The 25,527-nt window shown below is 38.5% G+C and overlaps 1 protein-coding gene across 6 annotated transcripts; it reads left to right on the top strand.

Annotated features, from left to right (window-relative positions):
* Window positions 1-372: 372 nt before the first annotated feature.
* On the top strand, window positions 373-25,527 carry LOC108711252 (proline-rich transmembrane protein 4). 6 transcript variants are annotated; one of them, XM_018252812.2, is made up of 4 exons: window positions 373-525; window positions 3,869-3,931; window positions 5,092-6,049; window positions 23,317-25,527. In XM_018252812.2, exons 3-4 carry the CDS (start codon window positions 5,164-5,166, stop codon window positions 25,230-25,232), a joined length of 2,802 nt encoding a protein of 933 aa, XP_018108301.1. In that variant the 5' UTR covers window positions 373-525; window positions 3,869-3,931; window positions 5,092-5,163; the 3' UTR covers window positions 25,233-25,527. The 6 variants fall into 6 exon arrangements, with proteins under 6 accessions (XP_018108301.1, XP_018108298.1, XP_041442549.1 ...); XM_018252809.2 differs by having other exon boundaries at window positions 3,869-3,955; XM_041586615.1 differs by having other exon boundaries at window positions 3,869-3,980.

Below are 25,527 nucleotides of genomic sequence, written 5' to 3'. Positions count from 1 at the left end.
CCATAGCATGAGCATGAAGCCAGCATAACAACCCCCTTTAGCTCACATGATACATAGATACTTGATCCCCTTTCCTTTTCATCCAGCAACATCTGTAGCCAGATGGGAAAGGCGGAGAAAGTCTCACATATGCTGCACAGACACTACCACATCAAAAGAGGTAGAGTATAGCAGCAGCTATTCTGTATTGCGCCATTATTGCAGCAGCACATCCACCATAAGCCCAAGCCCATAGACGCGCCATCACAATCATCAACAGCAGCAGCCTCTGTCTTCCTGCAGCACAAGCGCCTCACACAAGCCAGACACACAGAGAGTACTGCAAGGGGACAGGCCGGGAGAGAGCCAGGCACAGGGAGGGAGGCGGAGGGCAGACAGTGACAGACAGGAGGAGGAGGGGATTCAGGGTTACTATGGGGGGAGGGAGATGCACTGTGCTCGCTCTGCTTTAGTAATAGAAATCATCTCTCTGGAGCGTAGAGGATATCGAGCTGAGTAGGCTGCGAACACCATGGATCTGGAAGGGTGAGCTGTACGCTTTTCATTCATATTTTAGTGTAACGCATCCTGCATGTTTGTATTTGGTATCTTCTGCACTGTTCTGCTTGTGACCCACCGCTCTCTCACACACACAAACCCTCTGCAGCATATTCCACATACACTGACTGCTGTACATGCTAGTCACCCTGCTATACATGCTAGCCACCCTGCTGTACATGCTAGCCACCCTGCTGTACATGCTAGCCACCCTGCTGTACATGCTAGCCACCCTGCTGTACATGCTAGTCGCCCTGCTGTACATGCTAGTCGCCCTGCTGTACATGCTAGTCACCCTGCTGCACATGCCGGTTAACCCACTGTACATGCTAGTCACCCTGCTGCACATGTTAGTCAACCTGTTGTACATGCTAGTGACAGATTCCTCACTCAGGGTTCGCGCTACTCACTGCTCTGCATTTTGCAGTTTATGTTACTGCTCTGCATCTTATTGATGCTCTCAGCTCAGAATGATAGCATTGCTCAACAACTTACAATCAATGTCGCGTTCATAAAACACAGCTCTGAAAAAGACTTACTGTGCTCTTTGTATTAGCATCTAATGTGCAGGATGTCAATTATGTATTTGTGGTTACAGTTGCAGCACAAAAACCTCTGCATTATATAGTGCTCCATATGTTCCATTTAGATTGTACAGACAGGTAGCTCAGCCTCAATCTGTGAATTTCACTTAGGGGCTCATTTACTTAGCTCTAGTGAAGAATTAGAATAAAAAATACTTCGAATTTCGAAGTTTTTTTGGCTACTTCGACCTTCGACTCGACGATTCAAACTAAAAATCGTTTGACCATTCGATAGTCTACCTACTTCGCCACCTAAAACCCGTAGGCTTTCTAGGCAATTTCTGATCGAAGGAAAATCGTTCGATGTATTAAAATCCTTCGAATTGCGGTAAATCCTTCGACTTCGAATATCGAAGTCGAAGGATTTAACTAAGATGGTCGAATATCGAGGGTTAATATTCGACCCTTAGTAAATGTGCCCCTTAATATACATACTACAGAATCATTCTGCACTGCTTCCTTGCCTCACTGCACTGAATAACACCAAAGGTACTACATGGCACATCATTGTATAATCTGCTTCGAACCATTTGTACATTCTACTGCACGGAAAGGAAAGTTTCAGTACCAGTCATATAGGCAACTCTAAACTCCTTCATGTGAAAAACATCAAGCTGGTCTGTTCTGATCATACTTCTCTGCACAATACACACTGAAAATGCTCAGCAAGTTATAAATGCAGACTGGTTTAATAAATATATAGTGCACTCTGCTGTATATATAGTCCAAGCTGCTTCATGCTGTTTATCTCTTCACTGCTACTTGTATTAGCATTTAAACCTTAATACACCTTAACACTATGCAAGAGTAAGGATTTAGATTTAGGAATATATTTTTGGAGATGTAAAGTACCCCCATGGCAAAGTTTGCGTCATTGCAAGTGTACTGGACTGAAAAAGCATTGCACAGAATTTCATCAGTGTATTGTTCAATTGGCTAAAATGATCACAGACACAGGAAAATAGCGTTGTATCAGGAATGAGCTCACTAGTGATGTGTGGGTCGGCTATTTACCGATCTGCGTCCAACACTAACCCGCCTGCTCCCAGCCTGAACCCTTCCCAACCTGCTGCACCGTCATTATTTATTTGCCCACTTCTGACCTGCCCACCCCTGATATCACCAGAGGGGGTGGGGCAGGCAGACACAAATGGCTGGTGGCCAGCAGGTCATTTTGTAGGGCAGAAACATTATGGGCAGTTTGGCCGTGGGTAGAGTTTGGCCCACAACATGGCAAAGATGTGTTGAGCCAAACTGAACCTGCCCGGGCATATATAGGCAATGACACATTGATGAGCACCAAAAGCTCTCTTCAGAGCTAATTTTGACATCTCTACCTACAACTCGCCTTTGCCCTACAGTTTTATCTTGTGTCATTTTTTCCTTATACTTCAAGGTTTCATGAATTTATTGAGATATTTTTCTGCCTTAGAAATTCACATGCTGCCTGTATAAATCACACTGCACTGGGGACATCATTGTGTACAACGCATAGGGCTGTCACATTACACTGCAGAAATATGCATATGCAGTACAGTTGTCACATGGAACAAAAATATTATATTGGTGTTAGATATAAAAAATGAATGAATACAAGCACAGAGGCAAGAAAACGTTGTTGTGGGAGCACTCCAAAGCTAAATTTAAAAAAAGTAAAGTACAACAGAAGTGTGACTGCTCTGGTTGTTTTTTCTACAAAAATACTAAAGAGGGGATTAATCATTGTACAGGGGTTTCCTAAAATTGCCAACTAACTTCAAATGGCCAAGATACCATGAGACCAGAGGACAGATAAGGAAAGTCAAGCATAGAATATCAGTGTTAAGACAATGCAGAAAAGATCTTTTTTTGTCAACATGGACTAAGGTTGCAATATTTGTACATTAAACAAAGTCTGGCTGCCAACTGGACCTAGGTAGTCTGTAGGACTGTTTATGGGCCCAGATTGTTTGTCTTTCAAATAAATGGGAATAGATAAAGAGAGAAGTAGTCTGGCCTAACTCTGATAGGAAATTTGAATCAAAATATCCCATTTGCCAGTTACCTGTTGTTTTCCTGAAAATGCTAATTTATAAAAAATGCTAGCAGTTAGGGATGTACGATTGGATAGATATAGCTATCTGAACCTGCTTCTGTATATATCAAACAATGTTTGCATAGATAAGGATCTGTGAATACGTTATAGTATTTATCTGCATGTCTACGAATTTGCAAGGCAGATAAAATATCTATCTATATAATTTCTGTAATACCAGTGAAAAGACTGGAGTTGTATTAGCCTCACATAATAGTATCTTTAATACCAAACAAAAACAATGCAGATTGAAGAAAATCAAAATGATTGTTTTACAGTATCAGTCATTTACATTAAGTTTGATAGTGAGCAAGGATTGTTGTATATTTCAGTACTCAAATAACTAATTAGTCAAAAATGTATAAAACCAGAATATGTGTGGGTTAGAGTATACACATTCTATATTGATCAATATGGAATAGTAGTTTTTCAAGGTTTTCCTGTAGCAAAATGTCTGGGGTTTCAGTAGGGAAAACTCTATGGACCATTTGTCATGTTTATCCCTTATGCTGACCAATACAAACACAGATTTTTTTATTTTATTTCTGATCAAACAGCAAATATCTATAGCATGTGCATGTGTGACTTCTATAATTGATTTTTGACAGTTGACCTCTAGGGCATTTCTTTTTTGGTTGATTTTAAGGATTTTAATACAAAATATTTATTGCAGGTGGCAGTCTCAGAGCAGTTAACAAGTGAGATGGTGGAAAACAACTCACAGCATGGGTTGCAAGTAGGACTGGTCGCATGATTTTCAGTAAATATCCTCTGTTTTGATGAATGTGTGTTCTGCTCACAATAGTGGTCTATGCGTTTGCATATGAATAGAAAAGGTGTAAAGAAATTGACACGGGCTTGTGAATAAAAACTCACACATACACAGAGAAAAGCACTGAATTGTAGATAATTCCCATCACTCCCAGCCCTGAGGGGATTCAGTGTTTGTTCAGACAGGTATCCATCCCCACCTCCTGTAACACATTGACCTGGTCAATCTCCCTTTTAGGGCTAGTCCACACGGGGAGATAGCGACGCGTTTGCGGTCGCGGCGACAAAGCGCCGCGACAGTCGCCGCGACCGGCGCAGGCGACAGTTTTGTATGGGCGCCTATGTAAAAACGCCTGTGCTAACCACACGAGGCGATGCGCTTTTCAACAGTCGCCTGAAAAAGCCTGGCGAGGCATTTTCAGGCGACTGTTGAAAAAGCGCATCGCCTCGTGTGGTTAGCACAGGCGTTTTTACATAGGCGCCCATACAAAACTGTCGCCTGCGCCGGTCGCGGCGACTGTCGCGGCGCTTTGTCGCCGCGACCGCAAACGCGTCGCTATCTCCCCGTGTGGAATAGCCCTTAAGATAAGACTGGAATGCTTCTTAACTCAGTGAGGGCCATTGACTGAAACTACATCTTGCTGTCTTACAAATTCAAACAGTGTAAGATTATAAAATATGCAGTCCCACACAACTGATACAAAGCTGGCCACACATAGTAACTATCACCTTGCAAGCACTGGCACAAGTACCTTTGTGGAGCTATCACCTCAGTTCATTTATTTGTGATAGATGCTCACATGTGTGCTGAAAGCCCAGCACTGTCCATTATCTAATATTAGAAATCGTTTTCAACATCTGATAATTTGTTTCCAATTTTTCCCAGATACAATATATCAACAGATATCAGGCCTTTGCATACATTTTGCAACTTATAGTAGACTGATCAAAGCTAATCATACATTGTAGCTATTGGGTCATTGTAAAAAAGCCTCATGTGCGCATTTGTCATAAGTATTTTGTATCTTAGTATGGACAGCCCAGTTTCAACTTATTCTTAGCTTTAAACTTTCTGTGTACTTTGTTTCATAGATTATGCAGTACTTATGGTTTTTCTCATTTCAGTTTTTCCTGGCAGAGAATGATCATGCAATGACAGACCTTTAAGTGATACACATTATTCAAAGAAGACTGATCATGGGCTCATCTCACTGGACACTGACAGAGATCCTCTTGCTAGTAGTTCTACACCTAAACTGCCACGAGGCAGCCCAGGACAAATACCTCACAGGACAAAATCCAAATGCTGTTTTGCACACGCCTTCTGTGGACTTTTTCAGTGTAGAGGGCACCTCCACACTGGCACCTTTGTGGCTGCAGAGCAGTGCTCCAACCTTTGCTGAATACCAGAAAGATGGACATGTATCACAAAGTCCAGCTGCAGGTGAGAATATTACGGACTCCAAACAGCTGTTAAAAGAAAGCACCAAAGCAGATGATGTCTCTTTGCAGACCCCATATAGTATCCTTACACCAGCAACTCAAACAACACATTCAGCTGGAAGTTCTGATGTAGGGGTTCAAACTGTGCCTCAGTTACCAACTTCTCAATCGTCAACACCAGAGTTGGTTCAAACAGCATCTCAGTTTTCATATACTGTTTCCCTGTACACCTTAGCAACAGACGAGGAATCAGAGTTGAACTCAAACACACCTTCTTCTACCATTCCAGTTAAGGGGAGTAACCCTTCTATGGTCACTGATGGATTAAACAATGTATCTCCATCAGATGTTGTTACATTTCCTCTTCCAGTATTTTGGGCCTCAACAAGACAGACAGAAAATGATACCGAACTGCTTGAGGAAAAAAACGAACTGATATCGTTTGCATTGCCAACACCAGCAGAAAACTTAGAAGAAATGTTTGTAACTGAACCTCTATATGTAACATCGGCCACTACTCAGTCAAATAGTATGGAATCCTTGGAAGCTTCCACAGAGGCAGACAGGAAGCCATTGGATCCACTGAGTGAGGAACCACCCAAGTTTCCATTTCCAACGAAAGGAAACACTGACCCACCCGGTAAGACCAAATGCATGAGAAACAGATGTGATTTTGCAATATCATTTTCCTTTGCTGCTATGAAAGTTCTCTGACACCACTAGCAGCAGTTTTAGATGCGTTTAAGGTGTCACAGTTGTCAGATCAGACAGTGGGGCTCATTTAATAACAGTTGAGAAAATGGCACCTGATAGTAACCTATGGTAACTAAATTTTTGCTTTCATTGTTCTACCTACATCTGCAAAGCAGCTAATTAATGATTGGTTGCTGTAAATGAGTGATTGCAAATACAGAACAGAAGAGGGCCTAACCAATAATTAGTTAATAACATATTTAATTAGTATATCCAGCCTATAGCCACTGACTTTGGCAACCAGGAAACATGCAAAATTCTTTATTTCCGTAAGATTACTTTTATATAGAAACAGAATAAGCAGGTTATGCTGATAAAGGGGAAATAATTATTCTGGCATTTCCAGTATGCTGCTAAACAAAGGTAAATTCTGAAATGCTTGCTACTGTTCTGTTTCAAGCAGTCTTATTAGGGGGGTGTCTTACAAACCCACTGATTTTTATGCAACCGCTTACTATAATATATTATTTTACTAGTTATGATTTTTAAAATTCCAGATAGGTATATCTAAAGCGACCAGACATGCCACAATTTCATTGGGCAGTTTGGCCAATTTGAACCATAATACCCATACAAGTTTGTATCCAATTTCATATGAGAAAAGCTTTCATTCTATTGTTTCATACAAAGACATGAATAAAATATGACACCAATTTGTCTTCCTGTAGCCCAGTTTCAATGGTTGCCCTCATAGTTACACAGAAGCTTATGTATATAAATTCTGTAGCATTGCTTTATAGACATACACCATTTTAGCATATATGCCATATAGGCATGTATTTCACTCAGAGGTCAGACCATCCTGCAATCCTTATGGGATCACAGTGTTCTGTACAAACTGAAATGTTCATCTTCTAATGCACCTTGAAGTTGAGTGAATGGGGAGAGATGAGTGAACCGCAGGGAACATAAAGTTTGGCCATTGCTGTATATGGCCAATTGAACAGTATCTAGTTCACAATTTGGCCAATCTGTTGGATAGCTTGATATGTTCTACAATTTATTCTATAGTAAGATATTTTTGTATTATAATCTGTTCTAGCCACTTTGAAGTTTGCTATTGTTGACAATATTTACAAGCAATGTTGAGGGTCATTTTGTTGGTACTGAGACAGTGTTTGACATGCGACTTGCTTAAAGGAAACTAAATTATAATAACTCTAATAAGAAAACCCCTACTTACTACCCTATATAGCCCCCCCCTCCCTGCTTCCCCCAGCATAGTTGATTACCCCTGAAAGTGCCCCTAACACAGTACTCACGTATCAGTGCAGAGTAAGCGCAGCAAAACTCATGGGCTCCATCTTCCGGCTCTATGTATTCTTCCTTAAAGGAGAATTCAACCTGTAATAAAAAAAAAACTCCCTACTCCACCAGCCTACCTGCCCCCCTGGGCAAATGTCCCTAATTTTTTACTCACCCCTCCATGCAGATTCTGGCCTTGGAGTTCACAGGCGCCATCTTCTTTCTTCGGTCATTTTCAGAAGTTTCGGCACATGTGCAGTTGGAGTAAATTTCCAGTCCCGAACCACTGCGCATGTGCCGAAAGTCACAAAAATTTCCAAAAAACTTTTGTGACTTTCAGTGCATGCACAGTTGTTCAAGACACGAAGATTACGGGATAAGAAGAAGGTGGCTGCCGTGAACTCCTGCCATTTACCCAGGGGACAGGTAGGCTGAGGGAAGAAGGGAGGGGGCTCTACTCAGTGTAGGGGGAGGGTTTTTTTTATTATAGGTTGAATTCTCCTTTAAGTGAACGCTGTATTGGCTCATGTGCAGTTGGAGCTGTCTTCCGTGCAACTGCACATGTGCCAAAAGTCCCGTAAATTGCCTAAGGGAAGGAAAAGGACCTGAAGAATATGAAGAGCCGGAAGATGGCGCCTATGAGCTCCGCTGCACTTACGCTGCATCAATATGTGAGTACTGTGTAAGTGGCACTTTGAGGGGTAATCAACTATGCGGGGGGGGGGGAAGCAGGGAAGTAGGTAGAGGTTTTTCTTATTGGGGGGGTTTAGTTCTCCTTTAAGAGCCAGAGTGCACTTACTGTGCTCTCAAACCATAGGCATATGGACTTGATGTTTACTATGCTATGGATCTTTGTTAAAGACCCATAGCATAGAAATATTAAAATAAGCACATATATATATATATATATATACTTAGAGCAGATTAACTGAAAATATTTTTCTGGTAATTTATTATTTTGGGTGACATTTTTCCAACACAAAATTGAGAGAAAAAATATTGTCTGGTAAGGAAGACTGTCCTATAAACATCCATTATAAGAATATTTCTCCATAGCGAAACAACCTTGGACTAGTTTTGAATCAATATTTTCACAGAATGCTGGGAAACGTGCTACCATTTTACCACAGGCTATGTTGGATTATCCCACTGAAAATTTATTCTAAACTCAACTTTTCATAAATAAGAAAAATATTCAAGTCATTTTTACATAGATACTGTGGGGAAAAAAGATTACAAAAATTCGAGTCTGCCCCATAGTCAGATTTTAAAAAAAAATGGGAAACCTAGACCAAATATTCTGTGGGATAGAAAAAATGGATATCCTTAAAGGAAACTTTTATTATGTTATAGAATCGCCAATTCTAAGCAAATTTTCAATTGGTTTTCATTATTTATTTTTTATAGTTGTTTGCCCTTTTCTTCTAACTCAGCTTTCAAATGGGCGTTGCTGACTCCCTTGTAAAAAAAAACAAATGCTCTCTAAGGTTACAAATGTATTGTTATTGTTACTTTTTATTACTGATCCTTCTATTCAGGCCCTCTCCTATTCATATCCCAGTCTTTTATTCAAATCAATGCATGGTTGCTAGGGTAATTTGGACCCTAGTTACCAGATTTCTTAAGATGCAAATTGAAGAGCTGCTGAATAAAAAGCTAAATAACTCAAAAACCTTCAATAATAAAAAATCAAAACAAATTGCAAATTGTCTCAGAATATCACTCTCTACAATCATACTAAAAGTTATCTCAAAGGTGAACAAACCCTTTAAAAATTCTGTCCAGATTGCAGCTACACTCTCCTACTTCATTAACTCCATAAATAAACATAGAAAATAGGAAGTTTTCCACACATAATTACAGTTTTGTCTGCGTACTACAAAAAAAATCTGTTCTGTTCATATGCATATGGTCTTATCAACAGTGTGTGAAAGTGTGGGGGAGGTTGATAGTGTTGTGTGCCAGTGAGAGAGGCAAACACTGATAATTAGAATGTGCTTGGCACCTATAAACATAGAAATCATATTATGTGTATGCGGGAAGTCGCCGTACATTCTGTGTAAGTGGGAGCGCCTGTCATTGCTTTAGAAATATATCTGTGCTGTAAATACAATGAGGGTCTTATAGCACATTATGTGAATGTGGGAGGCTACAACATCTATTGTATTACTTCAGTTCCTAGTGCAGGGGTCCCCAACCTTTTTTTACTCGTGAGCCACATTTGAATGTAAAAAAGAGTTGGAGAGCAACACAAGCATGAAAAATTCCATGGGGATGTCAATTAAGGGTTGTTGTTGGCTGTTTGGTAGTCCCTTCATGGACTGGTAGCCTACAGGAGGCTCTATTTGGCAGAACACCTGGTTTCTATGCAACCAAAACTTGCCTTGAAGCTGGGAATTCAAAAATAAGCACCTGCTTTGAGGCCACTGGGAGCAACATCCAAGGGATCGGTGAGCAACATGTTGCTCGCGAGCTACTGGTTGGGGACCACTGTCCTAGTGTATGTGCAGTCTTCTCTAAACCAGCAGGTTTTAAGTGCAAATGTAGATTTTTTTTTTAAAAGGAATGTTTAGAATGGATATAAGATGAGAACCATATGGAGATGTATTTATCAAACAGAGAAAGATTTAGTGCACGTGCTAAGGAGGACGTTTTATTTTATTTTCATCAACTGTATAAGTGTAAAATAAATGCATGTCTTTTTTTTTGTAACGCCTTTCAAATACAGGTATAGGATCTATTATCTGGAATGCTCCGGATAAGGGCTCTTTCTATAATTTAAGTTTCCAAAATTGTCTGCTAAAAATTATTTAAACATTAAACAAACCCAATAGAATTGTTTTGCCACCAGTATAGATTTATGCAGTTAAGATTGAATAAAGTACAGGTATTGGATCCATTGTTTGGAAACCCGTTATCCATAAAGCTCCGAATTACAGAAAGGCCATCTCCCACAGACTCAATTTTATAATAATTAAATTTAATAAAATGTAATAATAAAACAGTACCTTGTACTTGTTTCCAAGATCTAATTAATCCTTATTGGAAGCAAAACCAGCCTATTGGGTCTATTTAATGTTTAAAATAAAGATCCAAATGACAGAAATATCCAATATACGGAAAACCCAGAGTCCCAAGCATTCAGGATAACAGGTCCCATTCATGTAAAATGTACTATTTTATTATTACAGAAAAAAATGAATTATTTGATTAAAATGGAGTCTATGGGAGACGGCCCTCCTTTAATTCAGAGCTTTCTAGATAACAGGTTTACAGATAAGGATGCCTATACCTGTATTTTATTTTATGCACAAATGTTGCTTATTTTTGTAAAGATGGTGACTTTGCCCTCGCATAAGAATAAAGCCTATTAACTCTTTGGGTAGGAAGCTCAATTACATGACTATATGGGGCAACAGATTCTTTTCTTTTATTTTCCTGTAGGAGGTTTGTCACACAAAGCTGCCAGTGCTATTCTTGTGCTATAAACAAACAGCTGGCATGGGTTACAAGTAATGCAAATACAGTATCACTGTAGCAGACAGAGCTGTGTGTCAATATTACGGTTTCACTGTGCATCTGATACTTCTCTTACTCTTTTGTATAACCATGGAGTCTTTAGTAGTGCAGCATTTGATTCTTTCACTAATGCTCTGCATACTTAGCAGGTCTAAGCTACTAAATGAAATGGGTCCTCCACTGAATGCTTCATTCATTGCATAATAAGAGAAAAAGTAGGTTCTAAGCAACTTGCCAATATACCTCAATTAAATGTGCTGGGCCAGTTAGGGCTGATTGCATTATTTGACCCACAGGCTTATCTTCCATGATTTACTGATGCCTTCCATGCTTGATAGGATTTTGAAACCTGTCCGATTTTTGTCCACATATCTGCTGGGAAGAAAGTCGAGGAGGGCCCATATGTGAGCAGATAATCTGCCAATTCGGCCCCTTTAAACCAAGCTGGCAGCAACTCTGCTGTGTATGGAAAGCTTTCAAGTATTACATACGGGAGCCTATAAAAGCTGCCAACAGACAATGTTGTCAGGTTATCGACCCATGTAGGGGCCGCTCCGACCTTCTGCATTCCTGTTATTGAGATCTGATCATTGGGCCCTAGGGCCCACAATTAGATCAGCCTGATATCACCCTTCTCAAAGTGGGCATATCATGGGAATGAGATCTTTGCATGTATGGCCAGCTTAATTATCATGTGAATCAGTTAAACTGCCTTCCATTTTATGTCAATTGCAGATATAAATGTGCAGCCATTCTGTCAGATGTTAAAGAAGCTGCTGCCATGCTGTGCCTTTGATTAAATATACAACTCACGTAGACACAGTGATGATCTGCTGTATACTCATCTGTATTCTGCCTTGGTAGCAGCAAATACATTACCCAGCATTCTTCATGTTTCCAGCTGTCACCTCACTGAGAATTCTGCAGACACTTATCCTGCTCTTAGCCCACCTTATGCCTTGCCGATCTTTGCGACACTTCAATGATATATTTGGGATTGTTTACTTATTTTATTCCAAAGTGTAGCTCATAGTAAACTGTAATAATTATATTAATACATTAAGCAATATTAAAGCATTCATTATGGCATTTTCTCTGTAACTAATTATTATTATTAACAAGCATTTATCAGGTGACAAAATAATTCTGAAGTTTAATAATTACAACGTAGCACGATAAACAAGTTCCTTACATCTGTTAAGCTTTAACAGGAGGGAAAAAATAGAATCCAAGATGTCTGGGACAACATTTTATAATAAGCTAAGCCCAGTTAACTTCAGACTAAGCAACAGTCTGCTTTTGGTTATACGTTTACATTTACATTGTTTATGTTCTGTTGTCAAGGCAATGGTTTAGGTTCTGAAATTGTTCATGGATGAACACAGGAATATTTTCTGAACTGTATAGCATTAATTTAGGGCAACTGAGACTAATCTTTTTAAGGGCAGGAGCAAAATTCTTTTTGAGGTTGATAATTACATTACCAGTATATAACCAGTAGAAGTCCATTATGCAAGTGGATAACCAGTGCACAATTATATAAGCGTCATTTTTACTGTTTGCCCTCTTTAGCTTGTAGAAAAAAGTAAAAGACCTGAAAACATTTGATTTCCACTGATAATTTTTTATATTTCTGATAAAATGGCTCATTTTTGCATCTGAAGTATATACTTGCCTCATGGGTAATGAAACTAATAATACTATCTAATATACAATGGTAATGCAACATAAAAGGTATCAAAGATGTGTTAGTTCATAGCATGCAATTCTGCCATCTACAGGTAGCAGAGGATATGCACACATTTTATTATATAAACTTGGTACATTCTAAATATCTTTGCACATTATAACATAATAGCATTACATAGATTGTTTTTATATATATATATATATATATATATATATATATATATATATATATATATATATATATATATATATATATATATATATGGACAATACAGCAAGCTTTCTCTTTTGTGTAAATATTAGAAATACATAATCTATTTTAGATAGGGTGGTAAGAATTTGTTTGCACTGGCCCGTCAAACCTGCACTATATATAAGGTGCAAAGAAAGAAAAATGACCATTTTATAAACATACATTTTAATTGTAAATATGTCTGCAGAATATGTAAGTAAGGCCAGCATGTAAGACATGTAAGTAGGTAACAATATGTTGAGCAATCGCATTGCTTAGAGATATTACACTGTATTGCACCTTTCATCTTTTGCCCATAAAAACACAGTCACAAAATGAACAAACTACGCAGAGAGCCACAATAATTAGATTTTTGCATCTGTAAAGGAAAAGCAGGGTAATCATTCCAATGAACAGACCTTTCCTGTCATAGGTAACGTAATTAGTTTGTTAGCAGAGAATCTAGAATTTGCTTACTGTAATTTGATTGAGTAGAGAGTACAGTTTTGATTTAGTGATTCAGAAAGTGAAGGTGTTAGTTATCTGTCAGTCTGTCGGCACAATTGTAGCGGTGTAGGATTTTACTTCGACCGCAAAACGGTCAAATTCGGTAAAAAAAACTTCGATATTCGAATAATAGCCATTTCGATAGTCGAATTTCGCAGTATATTTTACTTCAAAATTCAACCTTTGATAAATCTGCCCCTTGAGGTTGAATTGCTTGGCAAATATTTTAAGTAACTTCTTAGGTTTAGTTCACACGAGGAGATTGGGGGGGTTTTGTCTCTTGGCGACTAATCGTCTCTTCTTCTAGGCTACAATCTCCCTGAACTGCATCCGCGTGTCTTCCGATCCGCTATAATGAAAAGTTGCCTGCGCTAAAGCTGCATTTTCCAAAGTCGCAAGAAGTTTCCTCGTGAGGCAACTTGGGGCGACTTCGGAAAACGCAGCACCGCGTGTGCTTTAGCGCACGAATCTCCTTGTTTGAACTAACCCTTAGACTAAATAGGCATCTATAACCTTCTTTCAATCTAGGCATAGTGATACTACACACTCCAGCAACAAAGTGCAAACCAAACCATACATCCGTGATTCAAATAATTCAGATTCCTCACAGATCCCTGTGATGATGTTCTACTCATTGGTAACTGATCGCCTGCGTACATCATTTTTATATTTCTTTAAATTATACTATAGACTACAAAATTTTAATGGTGAATATTTGTTATATTACATCAGACTTATCTATCAATATTGCTAAAATGAAGATCAAATAACACTATGATGAAAAAGTAAAAAAATTGGGGGAAAAATTTCACATTACTGTAAAGTTTTCATTTTGAACATGTATTTATTAATATTTACATTTATTATTTGAAATTGAAATTATTGTTTAGCTGTCTTATGATTATTATTGAAGTGTATTCATTTAATGCCAGGAAACGTATCCAGATACCATCTCCCCTTCCTCTTGCTCTCCAGAGTAATTATATCATTGTCCGTTACAATTACAGTAGGAAGTATATTAGTGCAGCAGTGCCAAAGCTGATTCTATACAAGTCTTTCAAACAATAACAGAGCAGTCAGTAATGTTATGGTCAGATGGGGTACCAGGAATAAAATGGTTCACTACTGTAAAACTAATAAAAAAATACCTTCTTCAACAAGGGCAATTGACACACCTCCTCTTGTGCACCAAACGTGTTATGCAACGAAAAACCTTTAAAAGTATTCTGCTGTGATTTTATGTTATCGTTTTTATTACTAAATAACACTGTTTACATTGTAAATAATTCAACCTATAATTTATAATTTTATTTTTAAATCACTAAATGTTTGATTCAGTTGTAATATTGTTGTGTAGGCAGCCATCTTAGGTCCTTGTGCCTAATCCTGAGCTTTCAGAAAGAGCAAGCACTTCAAAATGGAACTGCTTTCAGATAAGCTATTGTTTCTGAAGAAGTGCAGTCTGGCTTACGTATTTTACTATTAAGTGGCATTCTCACATCTACCACTAGGTGGGAGCATTTTTAGCAATGCAGGTGGCAAGGAGCTGTTATCTGGTTACTTTTCCATTGTTCTGTTTATAGGCTGCTGCGGGGAAAGGAGGGGTGATATCACTCCAACTTGCAGTGCAGCAGTAAAGAGTGGCTGGAATTTATCAGAGCACAAGTCAGATGGCTGAGGGTGCCTGGAAAATTAACAATGTGACTAGCCCAGTGTTAAAATTTCAAACTTAAATATGAAAAATACTACTCTGTCTGTTGGCAGCTTTTATCGGCCCGTGTATGGCCACCTTTACTCTGGCAAGGCTGACAGGTGCGTGACCTGCTATACAGTTGCTAACTATAAGACCCATGGCAGATACTGTAGAAATATGTTTTTAACAGTAGGGTTCCCCTGAAATATCAGCATGGAGCAACACATTTTGTTGAGTGCAGTGCCATATTTTTATTTTTGCATTGTACATATTTGCCAGTATTTGAATATCATTTGGACAAATTTATCACATAGCACTTGCTAAGGAACTGGCCATTTATGAATGGTGGCAACTGGCAACCCATACATGACCTGCCATGTTCCCTCTAAGTTGTGTTAGCATGAGACTATAGAAGAGCTATGAGACCAACGCACTAATGTGCAATATTTCCCACTAAAACATTTTGAGACTTTTAGAGAATGCCATAAATAGGGGCTGTTCCTTGGAATTATAAATAGTTAACAAGTATGGCTGCTTGAACTGACAATATCTAAACCATTAATCTTTATAATGATTTATGCATAAACAGGCTTGTTAATGTGTGTTAAATGTATAAGGATCAATAAAATGAAGTGTTTGAAGGCGGGGGATCAATAACATGTAGTAATATATGCTGGAACAGTGGATAATTGCATGGCTAATCTGGGAAAGGGAAAGTCTGTAATATGTAAGGAAGAGGCTGAAGGCCGGGAGGTTTAGTAAAGTAGATTATCTTGTCAGGAATTCTACAGGAAGAAACATTTCTGCTTTTAATTAATGTTGAGGTCATGTAAGGCTGTAATACTGGTTAAAAAAACACCCCTGAACATAATGTATATCACATAAAACAGCCCACATGTAGCGGGGCAGAGTGAAGTACCATGTTGTGAGGCTGCATCCTTTGGTAGCTCTCCATCTGGAATTAGACTTAATCCATATAATAATAATAAATCATTGGAATGCTTTACCAAAGGGGACTTGGACTCCAGTCTTATATTATAAGCCGACTACATCTTTTTAAGCAGATCGGAAGTTCTTGCAATGCTTGCAATCAGGACCACCATCAGAAATCGCAGGACCCCATACGACAAAATTTCCTTTGCCGCGGCCACCGCAAGCCCCGCCTACAGGTCTTCCCTCCCTAACCCAAAGGTCCGCCCCCTACCACACAGTAAAAAAACATTGGTTTCTAGTGTTCCCACATGTTAATAAAAAGATATTGGTGGTCAGGGCCCCCCATAAAAAACATTTGTGGCCAGGGCCCACCCATTAAAAAATATTGGTGGCTAGAACCCCACATGAGAAAAAAAAATTGGTGGACAGGCCCCCCCCACATTATAAGAAAATTGGTGGCCCGGGCCCCTTAAACGTCCATGCCTTCCCGAAGTCAGCAGCTCTCAGAAAGATGGGGGGCCCGGCTAATCAAGTAAGTGTGGTGTGGCGGGCCCCCCTTACCCTCGGGCCCCCTACAACCTGATGGCTGCCCTGCTTGCAATATCAACCTACCTGAGACTAATGTTAATTGGGCATTGCATTTTTTGTTTCTTTTTTTTGTTTTATTTTTTCATGGAAATGTTTTTTTATGTTATCTGTTGGTAGCAGCAGACACTCTGGTAACCCAATAGGCACACCATATATCTTGCTCAGTATGAAGTGTTATCTCATCCTAATACTTTTACTGGGGATGTGTGCAGGCAGGAAGTAAGGGGGTGCTTCAAATTAAAAAACAATTTAAAATTTATGTATATTGCAGAATAGGTGCATATGCCATACAGTAGGCAAATTTATAGAAATATTTTGCTTTCAGGACCCCTTTAAATGCATTTTTATGATTTACGCTAGACGTCAGGAGTATTAGATATCCAGCTTCAAGTAACATCTAGTAGCTGCAGGGCATTCGACATGTGTGCTGATGCAACAGCTGCTTGGAGACAAACGCACATCTTACTCCAGCTGCCTAGTAAACAGATACCTTCTCTGATTTGCCATTGTCAGAAAAGTACTAACTTGCTAAGAAAGCAGTCTTGAGCGTCATCATCACTGTTCAAGTGGATTTATCACTCAGCTGCACCTCACTGTTTAGCCTCAGCCTATAGAGAAGCAATCACCCTTTTTAATGCAGTTATTTCTGGGTGTGGATTCAATTGCCATATTGTATTTATTTATGTGTTTCATCAGTAGAACAACTAAATATGTGCTACAGTAAACAAATTAAAAACCTAGGCAGACCACCATGACTATCACTTACAAAGGTACGTGGTGAAGTAGTGTGGTGGTAAGGGAAGGGTTCACAATGGGGGCCCTCTGCATTTCACATTAAGCGTTCTTAAAGTGTTGGCCCCCTAGTTGGTCCTGCTAGTTTCTGAAAAAAAAATACAACATAATTTAGGACAGATGTTAAGTATACGACTTTCTTGTTCCATGGTTTACAAATAAAGGCCATCATTTTCTTCCCCTTAGGACTCCAGCCCTTGCACTTCTAAGGTTGGTAAATGTTTGTCTTGTCTAGTTGAGGAAAACAGTTAATGTAGTAAAAGCCTACAAGTAAATACCAGAATAGTTTAAAAAATATTATATTTTCAGGAAATAATGACAGATTATGATTTACAGACTTGCAGACGTTGGGGAATACTTTTCCGAGTAGGAAGGGAAAGTTCTCCAGAAGATCTGCTATTTCCCGTAAGCAGGATAATTATTTAAAATAAAAAGATCAGTCATGTACAAAATGAGTAATAAAAATTCAATGTATATTCATGAGTTCATATTCTTGCCTATGACACAAAGACACACCTGCGGTAACATGATTGTTGTTACTCTGTGCAGGTGGTGCCAGATGGAGAACATATTTAAGGAGGCTGTTTTTGCTGGTTGATAAAATTCAGTCCCCCACCTCTAACTCTTCTTAGTTAAACTGGAAAAAAAAAAGGTTTTGCAACTTTCCAGCAGAGATTAAGTAACAACCCCAAACCATCCCAAATATGACAAAATAGATGAAAAGTGAGCCAAGGCATATGAGCAAATTTCCTGGGAGAATTTCTATTTAAACTAACAAGTGATATCACAGCAGCCAGCTGGTATGGTGGGTGTTGGGTTGACCCCTTGGTCAAGCCTTATAGGAAGCTGTTTGCCCCCTTTTTTGTATTTATTAAAGGGCCAATATACCGTAATTTTTTATTATTTAAGTTTAAAGTATATTTTATGATATATATATATATATATATATATATATATATATATATATATATATATATATATATATATATATATATAACTTCATATAATAAATATATATATATATTATATGAGTTTAAATTATATTTATTTTCCATTTGCTTTATTTTGCTTTATTTTCTCAAACATCTGTTGCAGTCGTATTTGTCAGAGCTAGGATTGTGTAATTACTGGTTTATGCCATTAAAACAGCATTAGCATGTGACTGGGAGTTAGGAGGAAGCAGTATACATAAAGTTCAACATTCGGTATCCAAAGAGTTAAGAAAGTTTGTAGTCATATCCAGACAAAAGATCAGGGCAGGCAGTGAATAGTGAAGTCAAGAGTCAAAGCAAGAAGGTCAGGATCCAGGAATCAGTCAATAAAGAATTACAGCACACCCAGGAACACGAGTTGAACCTATTTTCTGGCATTGAACTCACAAACTTCAGTGTCTTTTATTTTGAATTTAGCGCAGCATTTATTTTGCTTGACTAATATCATAAAATAGGATTTGGAATAAGGGGTTGTTCATGTTTGAGAACTTTTAGTATGATGTAGACTGGCCAAATTGGGGATGTTCACGCTGGAGAAGAGGCGCTTAAGGGGTGATATGATGACTATGTATAAATATATAAAGGGATCATATAACAATCTCTCTAATGCTTTATTTACCAGTAGGTCTTTCCAGCTGACACGAGGTCACCCATTCCGATTAGAAGAAAAGAGGTTCCGCCTAAATATTCGGAAGGGGTTTTTTACAGTGAGAGCTGTGAAGATGTGGAATTCTCTCCCTGAATCAGTTGTACAGGCTGATACATTAGATAGCTTTAAGAAGGGGTTGGATGGCTTTTTAGCAAGTAAGGGAATACAGGGTTATGGGAAATAGCTCATAGTCCAAGTTGATCCAGGGACTAATCCGATTGCCATTTTGGAGTCAGGAAGGAATTTTTCCCCCTCTAAGGCAAATTGGAGAGGCTTCAGATGGGTTTTTTGCCTTCCTCTGGATCAACTGGCAGATAGGTAGTTAATAAACAAAAAAAAAAAAAGGTTGAACTCGATGGACATGTGTCTTTTTTCAACCTTACTTACTATGTTACTATGTTACTATGTTACTATGTAGAGAGTGATATTCTGAGACAATTTGCAATGTTTTAATTATTTATTATTTAAAGTTTTTGAGTAATTTAGCCTTTTATTCAGCAGCTCTTCAATTTGCATTTTAAACAATCTGGTAGTTAGGATCCAAGTTACCCTAGCTACCATGCATTGATTTGAATAAGAGACTAGAATATCAATAGGAGTGGGCCTGAATAGAAATATGAATGATAAAAATTAGCAATAACAATACATTTGTCGCCTTAGGGCTCTTACAGACGAGCGTTTGAAGCTGCGCTCCCCTGCGTTCCATTTTTATGCGTTCAGCCGCAGGGGAGCGCAGGAGTAGATGCCTGTACTCACACAGGCGCAAGTAGGCGCTGAACGCAGGAAAAATGCAGCATTTTGCGTCTCAACCTGTGTTCGGCGCCTACAGCCCCATTGAAAAAAAGTGAATGCATCTACTCCTGCGCTCCCCTGCGGCTGAACGCGAACGGAGTGCAGCTTCAAACGCTCGCCTGTAAGAGCCCTTACAAAGCATTTGTTTTTTAGAAGGGGTCAGTGACGCCTATTTGAAAGCTGCAAAGAGTCAGAAGAAAAAGGCAAATAACTATAAAAAATAATGAAAACCAATTGAAAAGTTGCTAACATTAACACACTAAAATTTACCTAAAAGGTGAACCACCCCTTAAAGAGAAACCATAAACCAACACCGGCATATGTATTCCCCTGTACTAATAACAATTTTGCTGGGATACTGCCACGCTGTTTTGCTGCTGAGATAAAATGAGATATCCTTTAAATTAGCATGAAAAAATAGCTCTCTAGACTCACATACCACTGTCTTACTCAGGAAATCCAGAAATCTAATACTGTATCTAAAGCTGAACGATGATGGGTATGTAAATGTTGGGCATACATGAATTTGTCTGGAGGGCTGACTCACTATCTTGGTACAGCACAATATATATATATAATTGACATTATATTTTTATGCGTTTATTATTCAAACAGACAATGGACATAGAGGCAGAAATACTAGAGAGCCCCAAAATTCCAAAACCATTCTTTGCACTAGAGTTACATGAATGCATGAATACATTCTCAAAGCATAGAGTGGAAGGTCTATTCCCTGTAGGTTTTTCTGTAATATGAAATACAAATTGTACAGTGTCAATGTGTTTCCCTTAAGTATTCATTATCTAAAGCGTTTGCCTGACAGAAATGGGAGTTTTAGCCTGAAGTGTCTTGAGATGTGACGATCCACAGTTGCCTGTGTTAACCATTTCACACATTCTGAAAGAGCACACACGTTGCACAACTGTTAGTGCTCTAGCCCATGCACCAGAGCATTGATAAATGAGGCACAATTATATTCTTCTTACAAAGAAGCCAAAATTTGCCAGTTTTGGTTTACCCTGAATAAGGGATCTCTTGAGAGTTATTTTTGCCCTGTTTTTTAATGTTAGGAGATATAATCCAACAATATCTGGGGACCCAAGGTTAAGAAACAGGGCAGAGTGGCACAAGAAATTCTCAAGGAAAGACTTGGAAATTATTTCTGAGTGATACAGCATCTGTTTGAAACATTAAAAGAAGGAACAAGTCCTTTGTTTCCTGAATAAAATGAGAACAGTAAAAGGGAAGTTAGACTTAAAAATAACAAACAAATAAAAGCTATTTTGTACTCCCTCAGGATACTACATGCGATTATCACCCCTGATGGCTGCCCAGATAGTTGGAACATCACCCTGCAAAACCAGTTAGGAAAATTAGGGAGAGTAAAGCATGCTTTACAAACCTCTCTTTTGTTTGCTCGTAGCTAATTTGGCCAGATCAATCTCACTTCCATTGTATTCATATATTATTACTTGGCCTTTTTGTATCTAAATTGTGTTAATATTGCTGTGTAAAGAATAATGAATGATGTTTAATCTGTTTCATTTAAAGGCCAATGCACTCCAAGGCCAATTAATAATATATAAATACAATGGAAGCTAGACTGATCTGTCATTCAACAAAATACCTGTACCTAATATTGCTACATGCATTCATACATAATCGGGCAAATTAAACAAAGTAAGAAGAGAATATTTGTGATAATTCTCCAGAACCATTATTTCATTAGACGGTAATTTATAAATACATTGTCTATACAACAAACTGTAGTTTACCATAAATCTGGTGTCCTACTGTCCTTACTGAGTTCCATATCATGTACAGTATAAACACATTGGCAATGTTTCTGTCACCACTATATTATTTCTTTGAGCTGACTCAGTAAATATGTTAGGGGGTATCAAAACCCACAGATATGCATGTACTACTGGAAAAACTTTAAGAGGATTAGGAATACCAAAGAATGAACGAGTTTGGCATCCATTTAAATATAATGTATTGTTGCCATTCACTGCTAAAATGGTGTATGTCTGTAAAGCAATGCTACAGTATTTATATACATAAGCTTCTGTGTAACGATAAGGGCAACTATTGAAACTGTGCTAGGGCAAATTGTCATATTTCTTTCGTCTTTGTATGAAACAACATAATGAAAGCTTTTCTCATATGAAATTGGATACAAACTTAGGAACAAATACAAACTTGTAAATGTAAATCTGATTATTTTAATTGTATGGTCCTTTTATCAAGCTTTGGTTTGGTTCCCCTGTTAAACTTCCTGGAGTTTACACATAACAAGAAAATCTTCCACCTCCGCGTTCCAAACCAAAATTTGATAAAGAGGCCCACATAACACAGAAACCCCTAATATACCCATCACAGTTACCTGTTTCTTCAAAAAGTATGAATAAATGCCATTTTCTATGCTGAAACTCAGCTTTTTAATTAGTTCTTCTCTTTCTGCATCCCTTGAAATCCTGGCAGGGAAGGAGGGACTAAACACTGATGTTAGCAATTGTAACAACTTCTCCACAGTTTACAGACAACATGCAAGAACTACATAACCCACAATGCATTGCACTGTAATGTTCCATTCCTTATTGAAATCATGTGTGCATGGAATTGTGGGGTTTGGAGGATGCAGGCTGAGGACAGATGGCTGCTGATACAAAGTAACAGTAGTCTGGCAGCTCAGCAAAGTAGTCAGACAGATCAGTAGGAGAGCAGGGACCTAGGCTTAGGGAATTGTTCCAAACCATTAAAAACCTGCATATTTTTTTTTTAAATCTTTATTGATTTATTGATTTTTTCTCTTTTCTTTAAAGTGGGTACAAAAGGGAAAAAGGGAATAAATACAAAGGTTTACAGCAAATACATCAGTCGCAAAACAGAGTAATAACTTTCTGTAATTCAATTCATCATATCTAGACACCTTTATCTGATTTGTTAGCAGACCCATTAAGACTAACCCCTTTTATCTTGTCCTATTTTTTCAACCATGGTCTCCATATTTGGAGATATTGTGATGTGTTATTATGCCATAAAATCGTAATCTCCTCTAATTTTCTAGTTTCATCCACTAAATTCATCCATTCCGTTTCTAATCTGCATATTTTTTAATTGATGTATATTGCAAAGTTGTTTCAAATTAAAATTTCTTTTCAAAAAGATTATTTTTTTTGTGGAGTTCCCCTTTAAATATTATAGTATGTAATCAACCCCACCATCCAATGTATATGGATAGTATAAAACACACAGATTTTTGATGTTTCAACATTGAGCCCTTTGTATTAAATGAACCATGTTAAAAGAATTTGACTACTGTGGCTCCCAGTGTTCTAGTTTCTTTCACGCTTCCAAATTATTTTTTTGAGGTGACAAGTCACTTATTCATTCAAAACTTAAATATTCAAAAATAATAATAAAATAATCCATTAGCCCAAGTTTGCTCAGATAAAGTCTACATTTATTTACATTGCTGTAAAATTATTTAATTGGTCTAATAAACTTTTTTTTTTTTCAGGTCCTCAGCCTGGTTCACAGGGCTCCTTAGTGGATTCATCCTTCTTGGATTGTCTTCAGTCTGAAGATTGTGATTTTTCTGCAACACTAAGCACCACCCCCTCTAAAATGGAAAATAGTCTTTATGGACATTCTTCACTCCTGCCATCTCAACCAATCTTCATTACATTGCATTCTGACTGGAACACATCTGTTGCAGACTGGGGTGTAGCCTGGGAGGCCTTGGTATATGGCTCTGTGGGTCTTTTTGGATCAGTCGCTCTTCTCTCTCTTCTCTCCCTATTTTGCCTGGTGTTCCGATGTCCTTCAGGAGGCTCTTATTTAGCTGTTTTACATCTATTTTTGATGTTTGTAGGGAGCAGCCGGGCTTTTTCTCTCTTTTATGATGCATATGGGCATCAAGAAAGACTACCAGTTTTTACTGCTATTCTTTTGCATGAACTGGCCTTTCCTTGTATGACAACAAGTTTCAGCATTATCTTCCTACTTCTGTCCTCAAGATGTCAGATGAAGCGTTCCACTCCAAGCTTACTCCATCTCTGCATATTATCTGCTATAGCAGTTCTCCACTTTGTTGTCTCAGCAGGAACAGTGGTATTAGTTGATTTCTTACAGAAGTTTGCCTTCCTTCTACTTGTGTCCCATGGAGTCTACATACTTTTGACTGTTCTTCTTTCTCTCTCCTTCTTTATCTTTTGTTGTATTGCGCGAGTGCAGACCACTCAGATTTATGACATTAAGAATTCAGCTCCTCCTGTAGAATATCGTAGTGGGTGTCCTTTTGCAAACTCAAAAGACTGGAGTCGGGCAACTCACACTGTTCTGATTGCTTCCTTTTTTGGTCTTTTAAATGCCGTCCTTCAGCTGTATGCAATGCTTTATGTCATGGGCTATGGTGGATCAATTGTGTTTGGACCTTGGACTTGGTGGGCCTTTCAGCTCAGTTCAAGCCTATGTGAAGTAGGCGCTTGTCTACCCCTTGCTGTAGTTGGTACCTACCCCCTCTTTAGTTCTAACGATATCGGGAGGAACAATTGCTGGACAAAGTTATTTTGTCTTTCTCCGGGCCATGTCACAATGAAAGGCAACATTCTTCAGGCCAATTCTCAGTGGTCCTCATCCCAGCACGAGAAACTGCTGATCTGTGACACCATCATCAGAAGTGACTCAGAGTTCTTTCCCCTTTATACTCTTGTGGAGAAACGAATGAGCCTTGGAGAAGACATAAGTTTAATCTACAACAGCACTAAGAGCCTAGAGGTGCAAGGCTTGAGTCTTCACAATAGCTCTAAGACACCATCTTTTATTAGTGTACAGGTGGACAGTGACTCAACTGTTGATTTTCAGCCCCCATCACCTATCAACTTGCGTCGTAGTATAGATGAGGCTTTATTTAGTGAAGCTCTAATACCCAAGAGTCTGTTTCATGGCACAACATTGCCCAGCAGCTTGTCTCTAACTGTCAAGAGCACCACACAGCTGGAAGAAAACATTTTCAAAGAGAAGGCCTCTGACAGGGGACTTTACCGAACCTCTTCCTGCATGGAGATGGACACTGGTTTTTCAGCTGCAAGACCTGCTTCCACCACTTGCAAACAGGGCAACTTATCCTCTCCTTCTTCACAGATATGGAGAGATAGAGAAAGCACCACTAGCTCTCTGTACAAGATATCCCAAGATGGATCATCCTTGGTTCTGTGTTCAAGTTCTAACAATGCAGACTCCTCTGCCTACAACTATGAGAAGAAAGTAGGATGTAGCCAGCAGTCAAAGGGAGCGTATCATACTTTGCTTCCTCCATCTCAGGAGTCACTGGATATAGCTACTAAACAAGAAAACACCCTGTGCGATAACTTCAAAGATGTATTTGGGCCCATTGATGCACTGAGTGTTAACAGTGACACTATAGACCTTTGAAGAGGCTCACAAACTGTATTACTGGAAAGATACAATAGAAAAACTTAAGGAATGCTTAACGATGCACCTTATAAATGTACACGGATCCATGAGACAAAAAGGCATACATGGCTTTTTTTTCTGGGATTAGATAACTAATTAGTTTGCAAGAGGAGATGGGAAATATGGATTCTAAAACTTGTTTCTGAGCTTTCTAGTGCTTGAATGTTAAATATAAAAAAATTACAGGATATTTACAAATCTTTATATTCTTTTTTTATTTTATAATGATATCATATATACACCTTAAAAACAA

Source organism: Xenopus laevis, chromosome 3L, assembly GCF_017654675.1.
Source record: "Xenopus laevis strain J_2021 chromosome 3L, Xenopus_laevis_v10.1, whole genome shotgun sequence".
Lineage (NCBI taxonomy): Eukaryota > Metazoa > Chordata > Amphibia > Anura > Pipidae > Xenopus > Xenopus laevis.
The sequence above is the reverse complement of the archived record's forward strand: the minus strand, read 5'-3'. Positions and strand labels throughout refer to the sequence as shown.

What these genes read in the sequence shown, in the direction of transcription:
- LOC108711252 (XM_018252812.2), top strand. Translation starts at nt 5,164, where the DNA reads ATGGGCTCATCTCACTGGACACTGACAGAGATCCTCTTGCTAGTAGTT. An exon ending in AGGAAACACTGACCCACCCG is followed by an intron (nt 6,050 to 23,316) that starts GTAAGACCAAAT and finishes TTTTTTTTTCAG; the next exon opens with GTCCTCAGCCTGGTTCACAG.